Source organism: Haemaphysalis longicornis, unplaced genomic scaffold (genome assembly GCF_048455015.1).
Source record: "Haemaphysalis longicornis isolate Haplotype H1 unplaced genomic scaffold, Haemaphysalis longicornis Haplotype H1 scaffold_5, whole genome shotgun sequence".
NCBI lineage: Eukaryota > Metazoa > Arthropoda > Arachnida > Ixodida > Ixodidae > Haemaphysalis > Haemaphysalis longicornis.
The window spans coordinates 98,045,341-98,063,788 of NW_027526385.1; the positions used below are offsets into that span (position 1 = coordinate 98,045,341).

General features: G+C 49.8%; 1 protein-coding gene across 1 annotated transcript; it reads left to right on the plus strand.

The window, feature by feature from the left end:
• The first annotated feature begins 452 nt into the window (after nucleotides 1–452).
• On the plus strand, nucleotides 453–17,510 carry LOC144139828 (uncharacterized). Its single transcript, XM_077672078.1, has 6 exons — nucleotides 453–537; nucleotides 5,836–6,008; nucleotides 9,411–9,500; nucleotides 11,357–11,479; nucleotides 13,358–13,447; nucleotides 17,160–17,510. Exons 1-6 carry the CDS (start codon nucleotides 453–455, stop codon nucleotides 17,457–17,459), a joined length of 861 nt encoding a protein of 286 aa, XP_077528204.1. The 3' UTR covers nucleotides 17,460–17,510.
• The last annotated feature ends 938 nt before the right edge of the window (nucleotides 17,511–18,448 follow it).

Below are 18,448 nucleotides of genomic sequence, written 5' to 3' on the forward strand. Positions count from 1 at the left end.
GTCCGACCAAAGGAGAAGGGAGTCCCACGTTCACACCACACATCCACTTCCGCAGTTGCGTCAGACGCAGACGTTTCGGCGAGGCAGCAGCGACCATCGCGGGAGGTCAGCGGCCTCCAAAGGCTCGGTGAACGGCGGGGTCAGCGTTTGGGTCTCTTCCGCTGTCCTCTGCGCGACGCTTCTTGTTGCTTTTTGTTTACAACCGACCTTGATCGTGACCGATATCGCGCGGTCGTGGGACTGTACCAACTCTCTCGTCCTCCGGTTCCAGGGGACAAGCGGCGGGGCGGGGAGGGTTATAGACGGCAAAGGGGGGGAGGGGTCTGGCCGTCGGGTGTCGCCCAGCGAGTGTCACCGTGGTAGTCCGGCCGGTCGCAAACAAACCGGTGTTGTCCTCTGGTCGAGCGGCCAGTCCCGTTCCGGCTTATACTCGAGCCGCTACGAGAGTCGTCATGCGCTGTCTTCCGGTGTACGCGCTGCTCCTTCTGGCGGCCTTGGCCGCCGCGTCTTCCGAGGACGTCTCCTCTTCAGCCCCTTGTGAGTACTTGACCCACGGGTCTGCAGATGAAAGCACTAGAAGGACCACTTGCAACGTCTTGTTATGACGGACCGTCTTTTGTTGGGGGTGCCGTCATCGTGGCTGGAGAGACAGATGTGAGTTAGCTCTATACATTGTGCTGACGCTTTCGTACCGAAGACAATCCTCTCTCTTACTGTCTCTCACGCCAATATAGGGTGTCCGTCTAGAAAAACTGGGGTAACCTGAGTTAACTCAGGTAGAAATCATCAGAAATTAAAAAAAAAATAGATGAAATGCCACCACAGAACTGAGCGGACGTGTTGTGCCTAGTACAGAATCTCTAAATTAACAAACACCGTGAATAAGCTGGCGACAAGTGCAAGGAACAAAGGCCTCGTTTCTACCCCCCCCCCTCCTTCCTCTTTATTGCCTCAAATTAGAACTGGCAATTCGGAAAGCGCAGAGCTAGCACCTCTCGCTGAGAAGAAAGTCTCTCTTAGTGTCGTCGCACTGCGACGCATGAAAGTTTGTCCTTCAGACATACGAAGATAAGGATCGTTGCAGAAAGCCGACTGCAGTGTATACAACATCGAGAAGCTACCCTACGTACACGCGGGATCAGTGAGTAAAGGCAGGTCTTCGGATAAATTCCATTAGGATTAGGGTTCACAGCGTGCTCGGAGACGTATGTGTTTGTTGCCACAGTCGATGAGTTGGACGCACTTCTGCATGACTTTCCGACATTAATTTCCGGAATAGTGTTCCGGCACATGCAAGAAACCTCACGCGAATCAAGTTCATAGACTGAACCCCCGAGGGAGTGGTTAAGCGACGACGGATAGATCCACAGAAGTGCCGAAAAGCAGCGAAGAAATCGACGACAGGGATAGATGTGTAACGGAATCATGCACCGCGGAATCGCGCTTGAGAGAGGGATAAATTGGAATTTGAATTGTGGGGTATTGCGCACCGAAGGTACGCCTGGGCTATGAGACGCGCCGTAGTGAAGGGCTCCGAATTAATTTTGACCACCTGCGAACCTTTAACGTGCGCCTAAATCTCGATACACGGCCGCTTCTGCTTCTCGCCTCCATCTGAATAGCAGCCAGCGGAGAGAGGGATTAAGTACGAAAGAGTTTAGAAGAAGCTAAGGGACACTGTACGACTACTCTATGTTCGATATGTCGCACAGAAATGCTAAGCAGTAGCTGCTGAGCGTTCAAAGCGAAGTCTAGAAGGAGCTCCGAGGGAAGCTATACGGATAAATGGCGGCAGAAGATATATCATGCGGAGATCTTCAGTATGGCCATAGAAGAGCCATCAGCGATCTCCATTTACTTTGGGCGCGCGCGACTAACGATTTTAGGCGTAGTTTCCCCCTTTAGGTGTAGTTTCCCATTATGCCGGCTCCCGCTGTGCCACCCATGCGTAGGTTTATATGGCGCAGGCTTGTTTAGAAGAAGAAGCACCTGCAGAGATGGTCTATTGGTAGATGTGAGAGGGATTGCAAAGGGCGTGAATAGGTACTGCCATCGATGTGAATGAAGAGCAGCATCAAATGTAGATCAATGGAGGTCGGCGGGCAAGTTCGGAGGAGTACAGGATCGAAAACTGAGACGTACCAGAACGCAGCCGCAGACGAAGACCAATGTTACGGAGCCGTATTGCGCAGCCGTTGGTATACCCGCGGTGAAAGTATACTGAGAAAAATGGTCACTTGCAAGTACCAGTGCATGCATGCAGTCCGGGTGTGGATGGAGGCTTCGGTGTGGGCGAGACGTCGACTAGGAGGCAGGATAAGGACGGCCCGTGTCTTGTGAAGGACGTGGTGTGCAGATAAAAATCTATGCAAAACTAAGTTTAAACAAAAATTACAAGCAGAATTCATCGATAATAATTGCCTTCAGACGAGAACCAATGTTCGGTTTACGAGGGTGTCCACTGATAAGGATATGTATTGGACCTTCACAGAAAAGAGAGCGGGTAATGCGAAAGTACTGCGGGTATGAGTAGCGCCATTAGAGCGTGCAGCGAGGGCATGCTTCGCATTAAATATAACGTTTGCTTCACCGCCATAATACTAGCTTTGCTGTGCTGCAACCTTTACAGGCAAGTCGGTGATAGATGGCTCAGATTAAGCGGCTAGATAGCCAACCGCATACCGCATAGTGGCTGAAGTAGCCACGGAGCGATTCGCTTAAGATAAAAAAAAATGTAGGAAACTCACACTAACGCGTAAGACTTGAAGGTAGCGAAGCTGCACGCAACCTTCACGACCATCACGAAGGTGGTGGTGGCGGTTCCAAAGAAATGGCGCGTACCCACTCAGGGGGATTGGCCAGGAAATGGGCGCCTTACCGAAAGAAATTAGGTAATTTTTGAAGGGAAAGAAACATTTTTAATTATTAGGATGGATTAGCAGTATATGAGTAGAGAAATAAAAGTAAGGAGATTAGAGAAAGAAAGAAAAAAAGGTAAAAACAAACACCATTTAATGAAAATTGGAAGTAAGAAACACGAAGAAAGTGGTACAGACGAAGCAGTGAGCTTGGCGCGCATATTCTTGACAAGAAAATTCAGTTAAGCTAAATGCTGTCTAGCACGGCAGACGGCCTGATTCCAGGATGAATGAGTGCAACGCACTGCAAAGATCCCCGTGGCAGAATCCCAGTTCCTTCACCCCGAATGACAAAATAACTGTAGCAGACAGCGGGAGGTTTAGCCGGCTGCATGTACTTTCTAAGTATCTTCGGCGTATCGAGGAGAACCGTCGGCAGGAGAAGAAGAAATGGTCGATTGTTTCTGGTTCTTTGCAAAAGGCGCATAACGGCGACAGGGCCAGATTAGAGCGGTGCAAGTAATAATTTAAATTTGGAACGCGACAGCGAAGGCTAGTGAGGGTTACTTCGCAAGCTCGCGACTGGCTTAAGCTGCACTTCCATGAGTACCGGAGATGCTCGAGCTCCGAGTCGTCGTAAGTAGAATCAGGCAGACTTTGAAGTAAGCACAGCCTACGGAAGCGAGCCGAAGTTATGAGGGAAATGGGCGGCAGAACCTCCACTACTGGACCGCCCAATGCCATTCCCGCCAGAGCATCCGCCGATTCGTTAAGCCAGATACCTGCATGTCCAGGTACCCAGACCAAACGAAGTTCAAGAAGGGAGGAAGGCGCTAAAGAAGCAAGGGCTCGACGTAGGGGGGATGAAGTTGAATTAGTAAGGGCAGAACAAACAGAAAATGAATCCGTGAGAATTATTGCCTGTCGTTTCGAGGAACCAAGCTTACGAAGGGCCAAGACTATTGCGAGAAATTCTGAGTGGAAAGATGTAGTAAAGTTGGGCAGCCGGAGGGAAAAGACCCAATCTAGACCGGGAGAAAAAATACCTACGCCTGCCCTCTCCTTCCGGACAGAAGCATCGGTTGCAACAATGGTGTGGAATGAGAAACCGTTCAGATGATCCTGTAGGAGGCCTGTTAAAATGTTCAGAGGGAGTAATTTCGCGTTAGAGGGAAAGATTTCATCAAAAGAAATATCTAAGTGCGACACTCTGTCAAGTACTGGAGCCGACAAGAGGGCAACATTTAATGGGCCAAGCAGAGATTGTGCAAGGACCGCCTGTGGATGTTTGAACCGCGGCCATGAACTGCCGAAGAACAACGAAGGCCATGTAACGAAGGCAGTTTGCGGCCTGGATATGGGCGATTCCATGACTCGTAAAAATGCATCTACGGTGAGGGCATGCATGCATGAGACTAATTGAGGAATACGGGCTTCCATGTATAAAATTTTAATTGGTACATAACGGGGAAGACCCAGACATAAACGTAGAGCTTGTCTTTCGAGCATTATCAACGGGCGAAGTTTGTAGTGGGGACTCCCGGCGAATAGCACACATCCAAATTCTAGAATTGGTCGGACGTACATTTTGTAAATCATTAGTAGTGTGTCACGACGCATGCCCAATCTTTTGTGACTTAGCCCTCTCAAGAATGACACAACCCGAGCCCCTTTAGTAGTAATGTAATCTATGTGTAATCTAATGTGTAATCTAGTAATGTAATCTAATCTATATCCCTGTCTGAAGTGAAAAAAGCAATATCATCCGCGTAAATATACACCTGAATGTCTGGATTTACCGGAACCGAGCTCATTAAAATATTGAACAGCACGGGAGAGAGAACAGAGCCCTGAGGAACACCTCGAGTTTGACTTTAAGACCACGATAGCAGTCGATTTGCTTCTTCTTCGCTGCCGCAACGACCTTTGCTCCATCATTGTGCTAAGTGTGAGCTTCCCTCCTTTTTATTTGGAAGTTATAATCATTGGAGATCACCTAGAAGGGGCTTACGCTATGACGTGTCTTTCTCTGTTCCGAGCCAGTGTTTCTACGATTACGGCGAACGCTGGAGTTTTTTTTTTTTTTTTTGCAAAACTTGGCCAATGTTGGCCAATCTCCCTAAGTGGGTATGCTTGGCTTGACAAACGTACACAGGGGACGCTGGGCGGTCGTCGCGAGGCACGCGTGCATGAGCTCTAGGAATTTTCTTGGCATTGTTAACTGCCGGGTGCTCGCCGTGCGGGCGCTGAGCAATTTCTTGGTATTTTTAACTGCGAACCCGAAAAATTACGATTTTCTAAACAGCTTCGCTCTTGAAACATGGGCTTAGGCATTAAGAAAAAAAAATTAGAGGCGGACGGACAACAGTTCGGTGAGATCTGCGGCTGCGGCATTAGCCAAACCAAAAGGAACAAGGTCAGGACGGACACGTTAAATATTTGCGGTTTTCAAGAATGTGGGACACCGTCCACGTGGCTCGGCATTACCATGAAGATCGTTCAAAAGATGTGTAGGTAAACCATTTCAAAGAAGCAGCAGACAGACTGACCTGGGGATTAGAAAAAACGAGCGCAGACTATAGAGTTGCTCATTTTGCTTGCAAGGCATGCCATATTTAAAATAGTTTTCAGAGGTTTAATATGAAGATATTGCATACGTTCGTAAAAGAGGGAGATAAAAAAATTCTTCGATGGTTCAGCAGAATAATCCCACGGTCTAACTGACTAAATAAACGACTGACCGGTACGCGGTGAAATTTGTTGGTTTTCGGAGTTTTCGGAGCTATCCCCGACGCCTCCGTATATATGTTATAAACTTCCAGACACTGAGCAGGTCGGTTGATCGTCGACCTCCGTGTTGACGATTACCCCGCATACAGCGCCTTCGTAGCCTTCTTGCACATGTGACCTCCAAACGGGCCGCGGCCCTGATTATCGGCCCCTTTACGATGCGTTCCGCCTCCCTTGTGTTATGCAGCAAGTACCGCATCGTCACCGACGAAAACCGACGCGGACTTGTCGGTCCCGGTGGCCGGAGACGGCGAGGACGAGCTGACGGAGCGCCAGACGCTCTCCCGGGACGCCACCGTGCTCTGCCGAACGAGCGCCAGGGGAAAGAACGACCCCAATGTTCGAGGATACGCCTACACGGTAAGGGGTATTCACTAGCGTCACTAAATAAGCTACGCTTAAGAGTACCGCCACTTCGTGCACCCGGAAGCGTCTGGGGGCCATTTTGTTTCTGGCGTGCAGTGTTGCCATCTCTCCCAACGAAACCGCCGCCGGTTTTGATGGGGAGAGTGTGACCGGCCGCTCTAGTGTCCGCGCAGCAGACAGAGAGAGAGAGAGAGAGAGAGAGAGAGAGAGAGAGAGAGAGAGAGAGAGAGGAAAGGCGCCCTGAAACAAAATGGCTGCGCCAATATGTAAACAAATATCACATGGTGCCGACCGACCAATGAAAATCCTGTCGGCACATAACAACGAACGAGAGAAAAGAGTGCCGTTACTCTAAAAGCCTTTATTTAGTGACGCTAGTATTCACCGTTCGACGTATCAAGACCGAGTGCAAGAAGTAAACTGGATCTGAATAGGGTTTCCGCCTTTCTCCGCAAGAAAAACTGGGCTGGGGGCTAAGCCTCGGTTGAGCTCGCGATGAAACTAAAAAAAAAAATGGAAAAGAGGGGGGGGGGGATTGAACTTAGCAAACGACGACGAAAGCTCAAACTCTTCAATCATTTTACTTAGGCTTGATGTTGGGCTAGTTGGGTACTCATTATAAAAGTTGAAAGAAACGCGCGTTTTGAAACGCTGTCGAGACTCGCGCTCCCGGGAAATATTGGAGGCCTCACTGATTGGCATTCGCGGGGAACAATACGTGAGCACGCCACCAACTGCCCTTTTGGAAAGAGAGGTAGCATATCTATCCAGTTGAACCTCACTTGTACCAGATAGCAAGCTTGACACCAAGTCTGATTGTTTCATCCTTGATGTAAGCTTCCATCACATACTTAGAGGGATATCTTATCCTTGAACGGGCGCATGCTCGCAGCTACTGGTTTTCCGTGTATTTAATGTCGTGTAATAAATTGTACTCCCGTTGTTCGTCAGCGCTCTAGTTTGCCACTTCTTCCGTTCTCGTCCCTGCGCGGTTTTTAGTCTTCTAATATTCTTCACTTTTGCTATCGTCTTCCGGATAAGGCTGACACTTTTCACAGAAAAAAAAAAACTGCAGAGGAGAAGGGGAAATGAGATTTGAATTTCACAGCAAATTTGAGCAAGTAAATAGCAGAGGAAGCTTAAAATGTGTTGAGCTAGGGCCCTGTGGCCATTTTCTTTCTTGTCCTAGCGTGGGTAAGGGGGAGGGAGGGGCCTAGGTGATTTTGGTACGCAATGCAAGGTTACAAAATTCCAACGTACAAAGGAGTGACCGTAGAAGAACGCAATAGAGAGTTTTAGCATAGCGGCTCCCGTACGCTACGCTAAGGTTAGCGGGTAGCGGGACCGGACTGCGCATGCGCGCGCGGGGAGTGCGAGGAGGTTGCCCCTCAGCGGAGGGAAAGAGCGGGCATGGCGAAGGCAGGCCGCGCGGAACTAATCCACCCCGCCGTGACGAATTTGCTCTCCCCAGTCGCGCCCCGCTACCCGCCGCCGTAGCGTTAGCGGACGGAGCACGCTATGCTAACTGGTGCAGTGGAGTACACGTTAAACGTACACGCTCGAGGGATGCGAAGCCTCTGTACAGTCTCTTCTATTTTCCAGTCCTAGGCAGTTCTGACCAGTTTGTGGGTGGTCCAGAACTGTTGCCGAAATAAAAATTATGTGGAAAAAAAAAAAAACTCAGCTGCCCTAAAGATCTTCTGGGCCGCACAAAGTAAAAAAAAAAATTGGTTCATTCGTATAAGCATTACTCACCTCGAGGGATTGTTAATTAGCGTTTATTTTGTTTTGCTACCCCTCCCCCCCTAAGCATGAGTGTGCCTGCCCCGGAGTTTACTTCAAAAGTGAGCGTCGCTGATGATGATGACGATAGTGGTGCGGACGGAATGAACAGACGACACCTTCTCTATGACCGCCGGCGCTGTTAAAATAAATGAAGCACCGCTTTTGTTTTGAATGGGGAATGCTTTGCGGTTTTTAAATGACCGGTGGTACCGCCCATCAGCTTCTGGGCCGAGCACCTGTGACGTTGCCGATACCGGTTTATGCAATTGAGTGCTTCCTACAAAGACAAACGGAGTTGTGAGTTTACAAAATAGTGCAGGAGGTCCTCGAGTCTGTAGGACTGCACCACTAGGGTGCTAGAATGCATTTAACGAAGATATGGTCGCTTTGCTAGAGATGGTATTCACTGAAAAATTTAGCTGTTAATTTCTACGCTTGGCAACACTGGAAACGGCCACGGACATGGCCGGTGCGCCACAGACACGGTGCGGCTTGTGCCACTGCGGCCGCACGCCGCAGAAAAAGAAGAAAAAAAACACCGGCGTGCTTCGTTTGCTCCGTGTCAACCCGATTCTCAACGGCGGGGTCAACATAGATGTTATTCATCGCACTCACATTGGAGTGGAGGCACTACTTTGCGTTCGGGGGAGGGGGCGTTAGAGTTTGTAACGTCCAACACACATCGTGTGCTTAGAACGGGCAAGTACCGCCATCTCCCGGATCCCGACGTAACCAGTGACGGCGCTCACATGGTTGCCTGCATGCATGCCTCGCCAGTGAATACAACCTATACAAATAGTCGGAAATTTGAAAGTTAGTTGCTACTTATACATTTTTTTCGCAAAATATGTTGTACACGTGTGTTGACTCTGGATAAACAAGAAATGCCCATTTCAAATAAAGCAAAAAAAATGTGTATTTCGCAGCTGCTGTTCGTTTTGCCTGTTCTACTTATGTCAATTCCTGTCAGAGATGTGAAAACCATAGAGTTTCATGCTAATATACTCTAGAGGGAAACCTGGAGCCACTGTCTACGGGATCCGCGCTTCAGCGAGCGTTCCGTCATGTACCGGGCAGGTGCACGTTCCACTTGTCCTTGGCATGGCTCAAGAACCGGCTGAAAAGTTGGCTCTGACTGAATATAAGCAACAATGTTAGTGTAAACGATAATTCAAATTTATTTTGTTATTAAACAATTGACGCTTCAAAAAGATTTATATGTCAGTGATTATTAGAAGCTTCGTGCGCGATGAGCAAGAAAAAAATGTTACACATTTTTTGTTGATTTTGGCTTCGAGACAAAAAAAAAAGCGATTTGGCTAGCTAAGCCAAGTAGGCGAGGTAACGTCGCTGGCTGCAATGGCGCCGCCCACGGTGGCCCGCGATTGCAGCGCCAGATTTTCCTCTAGTATATTATTAGTATGAAACTCGATTGTGCAAACTTTTGCAAAAGAAGTTCGTTTGCGGACAGACTACTATATGGGGAGGGGGGCTGCCTGAACGATGCCAGGGCATCCCACTTTTTTTGCTCCACCGTGTCCGCCCTAGCATGTCAGCGGCCAAGGCCAGGCGTGCACTGAAGATGTGTTCCGTTCCCAACTCGTTTCGCAGAGCAACCGCTGCGTGGCCCTGTGTCGCAACGGCTACGGGATACCCTGGAGACAGACGTTCTCGGCACAGACCACCTGCGCCAGCGGAATGGTTAGTCCATGGTTTCGAGATTATCATCGTCAACCGCCATGGTCGGTTCGCGACGCCCACGTTGTGCGTTGTAGATCCCAGGACATTAACGAAGAGAGAAGGGACTCCAATCAGGCCAGCATTTCTTCAGTAGTGCTACGGAAGATAGTGCAGTAAGTTCTGGCCGAGTTGTTCCGAATGAAATTTTGAGAAGATAAGCGGGAGACGGTAGGTAAACAAACTGGTGGGCGACATCAATATGCTGGCAGATTACGCAGAGACGCTGTTTCGGTTTCATTGGGTTTCACAAACGCACGGAACAAAGCACAATTGACCACGCGGAGTTCAAGTAAGTGCACAAAACTTGCGTTTTGCCGACCTGCGGCGTCCACCTGACGGCTATCACAACATTGTTCTGATAAAAAGCTTACGGGAGAGCAGTAAAGAATCATAAAGACGAATATTTTCCCTCACCCGGCAAAAGCCATCATCGACTCTAACCTATACTCTCCGCTCTGCCGCTTCTGCGAGGAGACGGATAAAATCTACCACGTCACTTGGGCGTGAACAGCGAACCCCAAACAGCTCCTTCCTGTCAGCAGTGGGAGCGAGTGCTCCGACCTCGAAGACCACCTTCGGCTGGTGAAGAGAGCCATCGCAGTGCGAACCACTCAAGCATTCCTGGGCTTAGGACCCCACCCCTTAATGTTGGATATACAATAAGCGTTCATTCCCTCTCTTGCCCTTTGAAGTGCGGACTAGCGTAAATTAATTTAATGCCCGATATAGGTCTTTCCAAAGCGCAGAATGGGAAACGTCCCGTCTTCTTGGTCCGTGCTGCGTAATTAAGATGTCGTATTCCCAGCGAAGCGACGTACTCTTTGTAGCGCAGCCCATTCACATAAAGGATCCAGATATCGTCTCCGGCGAAAAGACCAGCCAGGACGAACAATTCGCATAAAAAATTTACAAATATAAAAAAGTCCGAGGGCCTCTATATTATGATATAAGACGGCTTACATCGCCCTTACAAAAAGATCTCAGGAAAGAATTCGTGTTTTTAAACACTCTTCAAAGCCGGCTTCAAAGCAATCTGTGTAAGCCGGCTTCAAAGCGATCGGTGTAAGCTCTTTCTGAGCCATCTTTCCCACAATGGGAAGCATGGCCATCTACGGAGTGAGTGAGTGAGTGAGTGAGTGAGTGAGTGAGTGAGTGAGTGAGTGAGTGAGTGAGTGAGTGAGTGAGTGAGTGAGTGAGTGAGTGAGTGAGTGAGTGAGTGAGTGAGTGAGTGAGTGAGTGAGTGAGCGCTTTAATGAAGTAGAAAGTAGAAAAGAAGTGGTCTGGGGATAGTTCACGAGCATACAACACAGTCCGGGGGAAGGGGAGAGGGGGAATGAAGGGGGATAGGTGAGAAGAAATGGGGACAGAGAAAGAGGGAGGAAAGAAGGAGATATGGTTACAGCCCCGCTTTGCATACACTCCTCTCCTCCGCCTCCCCTGACGTTGCGCAATGCCGTGCGCTCTTCGGCGGCCATCTGTCCGGCGCGCTAGAGCCTGCGCTGTGACTAGCTTAGCCGCGCTATACTAAAACTTAATTGTTTCTCTTTACCCTCCAATCATCTCTGTCCTTAGTCAGTGACGGAGTGACCCTACCACTGTCCTTATAATCCAGTATAGCATAACCCCAACATAGGAAATACCGCCACAGCGCCTCGATGGACTTCCCTCTTCATAAGGGGGGGAAGGGCTGTGATTTTCCTCCTTCCTAACGGCCGTGCTTCGGGAGAATAAATGGCTGCAGTGGTGCTCATTTCGGTACACCCAAGAAGGAGACGTACCAACCACCTAAAAAGCTTCTTCCCCGCTCCCGTGTGCAGGTGTGCGTGAACCGGGAGTGCATGCAGGCGGGCACCAGCAGGGACCTGCAGACCTGCACCACCATCTTCAACCAGAGCAGGCGCAAGGCGCGCCAGGTGGCCAACTTCCGCGTCGAAGCCGGGGTACGTGTGCCCTTACGGCTGATTAAGCGAAACTTAGGCTATGTTCATGCTACCGACGCAAAAGCCATATCATGATCTACGGACGTAAAAAAACGGTGTGTCGCGCAGTTAGGTTGGCTGAGACGTGAAATGACATCATTCTTTAAAGTTATTATGACAGTTGCGGCCACAGTCTGAACCCGGCCTTATATGACTACGCTTCCCAGTTTTATTTTATTTTTTTTTAATGTTTGTGAACAGAACCTCCCTAGGCTTCCCCCTGGAAGACACACCAATGAGGAGATTCAGTGGCTACCTGAATGAGGAGGAGCAAATTAGTTCTCTTTAAGGTGTCTTTGAAGCGCTAGGCGTTTGAAAAGCAATATTCCGGTACGTGCGCTTATAGCACGCACTCACCATCACAGTCGCATGCCGTTCAAAACGTTGGCTTAGACCTCAAACCTGTATTTATCATCACTTGGATATGATTCTTGAGTAGGTTAATATCATAGGCACAATTTTCGAGATCACAGCATGACTTAAGACTTCAAGTTTACACGTCGCCTCCCTTGGATATGCATTCTGAGCAGACCCGTAATCAATAGGCCCCGTTTTCAAGATCAGTAAAACGAAAATACAGGCGTAAATCTTTTAAATGACCGCCATCGACGCTCAAGAGAAACAAAATTTACTCAATCCTTCACGCAAATTCCGTGTCAAATATATATCGTTTGCGAAAAAGCTTCGCTTGTCATCCACCTTCGCAGAGTGCAATGGCTAGTCATTTTTTTTTTCGCCCACGGAACAGCTATTTTATCATTGGGCTGAACCCGATGCAATTGGCACAGTCGGCTGGATGATCGCACTGAGCACGCGCAGAGCCGTCCAGGACATGCTAAATTGTCATCAAGGCTTAAAGAATGAAACGGTGTATACTGCCGCCTTAGCGGTAAGAGCGGCTCGTTACGCTTCTTTCTCAAAGGCAACGCTTACAGCGGTAGAGATTAAAAAGTGGAATAGACTGATGTCCAACCTAGCGACGATGTGGCAACAACGCCCATTTTTGTCCGCGACGGGGCAATCATGCGAGCCACCTACCAAATACCGCAAGCCTGCTAAACTTTTTTCGTGATCCTGGATGGATGAGTGGAAGGTTACAGTACTGATCTCTTTTAACGCATGCGCACCCTAGCCGTTGCGCTAACGTCGCCGTCTCTGACGATTGAGCGGCGCTCGTCAGCTGTGAGCCTGTAAAGAACTATAACGATACAGTCGAGTGGCTGTCCAGAACATTTCAACTGTCCAAAGCCTTAGTCGGATAACTGAGCGAAAATGTCCCGGGCAATCTCCACTAACGTGAAAACTGGGGAGGGGCGAAACAGGCAGTGTATAAGTATCCAAAGATTGTAAGTCTCTCTCTTACCACACGGCGCGCGCTGATTGGGCGCCGGAGAAGCGCCAGTGGGAGAAGCAATCGCGCGCTTGCTGAGGCGGTGGCGCCCTCTGTTGCGTTGAAACGGTTTTAAGAAATTAAGTGAGATACGGGCTGGCCGTAAGTTGTCTTCGTGTCATACGCCGCAGCATGCTGAGAAATACGCTTTAAAGGAGAAAACCTGGCATTTGAAACTAATTTCGAGACGAAATTTAACAAATTCCTGTTGTTAATGCAATTAAACCCTGATTATTCCTGTATTTTAAATTATGTTAAATCATTTTAGTTTATTTCGAACCGGTTTTATTCATTACACACTTGTTTTTTACTATCGTTTGACAACTTGATTTACTATGACGACATGAGACGACGACGACAGGAGACGCCGACAGCCCGAGTCCCTAAGGTGCTTCGACTTTAAAAGGGGAATTGCCTAACTGATCGACCCTTCGGGAATGTTCTTGCAGGTGATTTCCGGGTGTCGCCTTCGCTGCTTCAACCCAACTTCGGGAGAGGCTCTGCGCGTCAACCGAGATGACGGCGAGAGGTGCCAGAACGTGAGTGCACACACTACTGTCTAGCCCACCATTTTGTTTCTGCTACACTAAAGAAGAAAGTGTATGACAGCTGCATTTTGCTGGTACTCATCTACGGGACAGAAACTTGGAGGCTCACAAAAGGGTCCAACTAAATTGAGGACGATTCAGCGAGCAATGGAACGGAAGACGATAGGTGTAACATTAAAGGGGCACTGACACAAAATTTTGAAGGCGAGATAACTTCGGAGATAGATTGGTGGGAACACATATACATCATCTTCAAAATATCAGCGGCGAATACAGCCTAGAACATATTTAAAATCAATTTTAAAGTGTGCAAAACGCAACCGAGCAGCCAGCAGAGGACCACGCGCAATCGACATCCCGGGGATATTGTGTAAATAAACAACATCCAAACACGTCACGAGTTTGTGTTTGCCGCTTCCGCACTGCCGGCGTTTTTCGCCGGCTCGCCCGGCTCGCCGCTCCAATCGGAGGGCCAGAGGGCGGAGCTTCTGCTCTCGAGAACGAATGACCCGATCGTTGGCGGCGGAGGCGCCGTGATTTCGTCAGCTCATGGGGCAGCTGGCCGCGACCAAAGTTCTACAGCGATTCCAGGCACTCTGTTTCTATTACTGTTTATTGCTATTGGATGCGAAAACGCGCCGGAGGCACGAAAAGCCCACGGAGCTAGCCGCACGGTCGCTGTGCAGGCGGCGGCCACGGCCCCGAAGTGGCCCAGGCCGGCGCAGGTAGCTCGAGTGATAGCTTGTTACCGCTGCACGAAATTGTCCCCAAGTCCCAACTATGGTGGCTTACATGAGAAAGGAGTTAATGATGCGATGACGGGTTGCATTAACAATTGTCATCTGCACCGCTTACGAGAGCGGCACTCGAATATCCGCCGCAGTGCTAAGCCGAACACATCTGTAGGCGGACCTGTAGGCAGACCGGCTGGCTGCTCCCAGCGCGCGTCTTGCCACCCACCGTCTCGAGCGTCGCGCGTCGTTCTTTAGCCGCGGTAGCATTTGCACTCGCAGCGCCTGCGTCACATCCACGGTCGCTTTTTAATTAAGCGCCTCACGAGATCAGTACGTGGGGGCATTCACAGAAACTGCCGTCAATGCGGATTCGACAGTGCTACGGCGGCTCTGCTCTGTGATATCCCTCCGACGGTCACGTGGTCAGCTTTGTTCACACAAAATCCAAAAATCCATCGTTTCGCGGCACTCGCTGAAACCGAAACTGCGACTGTCCGCATTTAAAATGCCTCTAATTAAACAACCGTGGCACGCTGAAGCAAATGAGGTTTCTACAGGTACTACAGGTCACTAGCTACTTATCGCAACAAAAAAAACAAGATGCAAAATTTGTGTGTCAGTGCCCCTTTAAGGGACAAGAAGATATCGCAGTGGGTCAGGGAACAAACGCGTTTTAAGGGCATATTAGTAGAAATTAAGATGAAGAAATGGGCTTGGGCAGGGCATGTAATGCGAAGGCAAGATAACCGTTGGTCACTAAGGATAGCAGAGTGGATCCCTAGAGAAAGCAAGCGTGGCAGGGGGCGACAGAAAGGTAGATGGGAAGATGAGATCAAGAAGTTTGCGCGGATAAATTTGTCGCAGTTATAACACAGGACCGGGATAATTGGAGATCCATGGGAGAGGCCTTTGCCTTGCAGTGGGCGTAGGTATGATTATGATGATGATGATTACTACGACGATGATTATTATTATGATGATGAGCGAGGGAATACTATCTGTACCCCGCCGTTGACACTTGACGGAGCCTCCTGGGTCTCCCGACGGACCAAGTACAGGCGAGGTGGCAACGTGTTTGCCCTACATTGGCATGACTCGTTTTGGGAATGTGGTGCGACCGGTCGTGTTCCTCCGGGAAGTGTCACGAACTCATAGAGGAACTAATAGAGGCGCAGCGAGTTGCCCAGCTAGAGAGGTGCGCACCTGCGCGGGGGAGAGAGCGAGGAGGGGGCGCCGGGTGTTTTCCAGTTTTTCACAGAATCGAGAAGCGGGAGATCACGAGGGAAAAGTTATTTGATAAGACCAAAGGGAGTGCATTGGTTTTTAAAGCCCGGGCGGGTTGCTTGCGGACAAAAACGCTTATCGGCGAGCTGGTACAGGAAAAACTGGGCGCAGGCTGGGGCAGGGAGCCAAAAACCATCCGACATATTGTAACGGAGTGCAAAGGTATCCGTCCAGTCCTCAGTGAGAAAGACATCCAGCTTCCGAAAGCCCTTGGCTTTAAGGGTAACGGAAAAGTGAATTGGGCAGCAGTAGAGGTTAGTAAAAGATGGTTAGAATGTTGGTGCGAAAAGAGCAGAGAACAATCTGGGAAGACGTGCGAACAGAGAAGTCACGCTTGCACAAAATTTCCATACAGGTTTTTTTTTTTTTTTTTTTGGCGAGGTGATTATACAGTGGCGGTACGAATAAGGTCGCTGTGCAACGCCACCCCGTGACGAAGGGGAAGCCGCTAAGCATCATCATCATCATTACAGTTTTCCGCCCCCTCCAAGCGACGCCCCAACCTGAGAATACGTGCATTTGCATAACACCTCGTAGTTTGAAAACGACGTCGTCACTTTAGAGAATTGAGCCCCTGGGGTGCTCTTCCAGAAGCGGTTGTAATAAAAACAGTTTGTACTCTAACGGCGTGTTGTGCGCTTTATATGGTGGTGTGGCGTCCGCTTCCAGAGGTACGCCACATCAGCTAGTGTTATCACCACATGCTGCAGGGCCAATTATTTACCAATCAGCTTCGCTCATTCAACCTTCGGACTAAGCATTTAATTTTGAGAGTACGTTATGATATCGATGCTAATAGACCATCTCTGTTAATTGCCCAAATCAGCCTGAATATTCGGACAAACTATTCCCTGTGTACTCCTATAAATGTCACCGACAAAATAATGACAGCATCAAATTTAGTATTTCATTGACGCCATAACTGATGACGAAATTCCCTTCGTTGTCGTCATTTCTGCTGAGACCGCAATTCTGCCGCATTGTTTCAAGATTCCCCGTAGACTTCAAATGGAGGAAAGAATACATGCTTTAAGGAGACTCTTACAGAGCTATTGCAACGTGGCGAAGTCGTTGCGCATGCTGATTCCAAAAAGGCAGGTTCGATCCCGGCCGCGACGGCCGTTTTCCTAAAGGAGGCTGAAAACAAAGAACATCCGTGTGCCGATATTTCGGTGCAAGTTAAGGATCCCCACGTGGTCGAACATAATCCGGGGCCCTCCATTACGGCGTGTTTCGCAGCCCAAATCCAGCTTCGGCGGCGAAATTCAAAATTCAAAGGTTTCGGCCAGTTGAGGTGTCGGCGTCACGCCAGACAGTCACTGGCCTCTATCTCCCCATCCTACCCCCAACAATGATGATGATGATGATGATGATGATGATGATAATGATTCAAATCACTTTCTTCTTCTTCTTCTTCTTCTTCTTCTTCTTCTTCTTCTTCTTTCGTCTTCTTCTTCCCGTCTTCTCCTCCTTCTTCTTCTTCCTCTTCTTCTTCTTCTTTTCCTCCTCCTTCTCCTTCTCAATCTCCTTCTTCACATTCTTCTTCTTCTTCTTCTTCTTCTTCTTCTTCTTCTTCTTCTTCTTCTTCTTCTTCTTCTTCTTCTTCTTCTTCAATTTTTGGAGCATGAGGCAGGGGAGCCCGATCGTCTTAAACTTTCGCGCCAATTCGTTTCTCTCCCCCGCAGCGCCTGTACGAGGGAGTTTGCCGCGGCGGCGTCTGCCGGTCGCCGAACGAAGGCATCGCCGCCATCGGGTCGGTCATCCCGATTCCCTACCAGGAAGCCAACGCGTTCGCCAACCCGGAGGACCAGGGCATCGAAGTCGAGGAGACCGGCTTCGGCGACGAGTTCACCCCGGAGCGCTTCGACACGGACCCCTTCAGTGTCGGTGTCGCGGAAAAGCCCCTCCACCCACTGCCGCACTTCGTCGCGGCGCCCGCGCCCGCCGTGCAGGCGACCAACGGTAGCACAGCAACCCCGCAATAGGTGGCGCGAACGCTGCTGACGACGCCACCTCGCGAGTACCTTCACTATTTATAAGTATTTATGACGAAACCAATAAAGATTCTTGCTCTTCTAGTTGCTTGCAGAGCCTGGTAGTAGGGCGTTCAACCCCCCCCCCCCTCCCTTCCCGCACCCGAAATCGCCTTCTGATCTAGCGCTGTCCAGCCTAATCTGCGCGCCAGATTCTAATTCCCACCTTGCCATTCCCAAACAAGGAACCCTCCTCCCTTTCTATTCATCCCTCCTATAGTCCCAATAAGTGACCGTAGATCCGCCGCTGATTTCGTGTAAGCATAATGTGCGGAACACACGAGCGGAAAAGGACGCGTCTGATATCGCGTATCCCGCTTCAGGAACCGATCTGACTGCCCGAAGGCCCCTGGATCGGCCCCTTCAGCGCGCCTCCATCGGGCTAGTTAGAGTTCCTGTATATGGCGTAGCGCAAGAGTTGCGCGTCTGATGGCCACATGCCACGGGTTCCACTTTACGACAGCGAAGCCCGCTTTCAGTGCTGCGCACAAGACACCGTTTCTAGACAGTTCTGTTCGAGTGACCGGCGACGGTTGCGGTGGCGGAGGCAGCGGCGGCCGCGCAGCTGATAAGCAGCCGACTACCCCCGCAGTCGCGCTGTCCCGCAGGTGCTCGCACACGCATGCGCCGACTCCTCCCCGCCGCTGCCACTGCCGCGGTGGTCCGGCGGCGGCTCCAGCCCGCGTGACGGGTGGCTTTCCCGCACAACTTTAGGACTCAAGATGGCGGATGGACGCGCAACTCTGCTCCCCTAGGGGAGCTATATACAGGAACTCTAGCGCTAGTTATTTTACCTCGTGTGGAATGGCATGGTACTCCCAGGAGTGTGACGATTAGAATCAGGAACCACTCATCACCATCATCTTCGGCTCGCTGATGTCCACTGAACGACGAAGACAACTCAGAAATATCCCAGCCATGCCTGCCGCACATAATTTCAA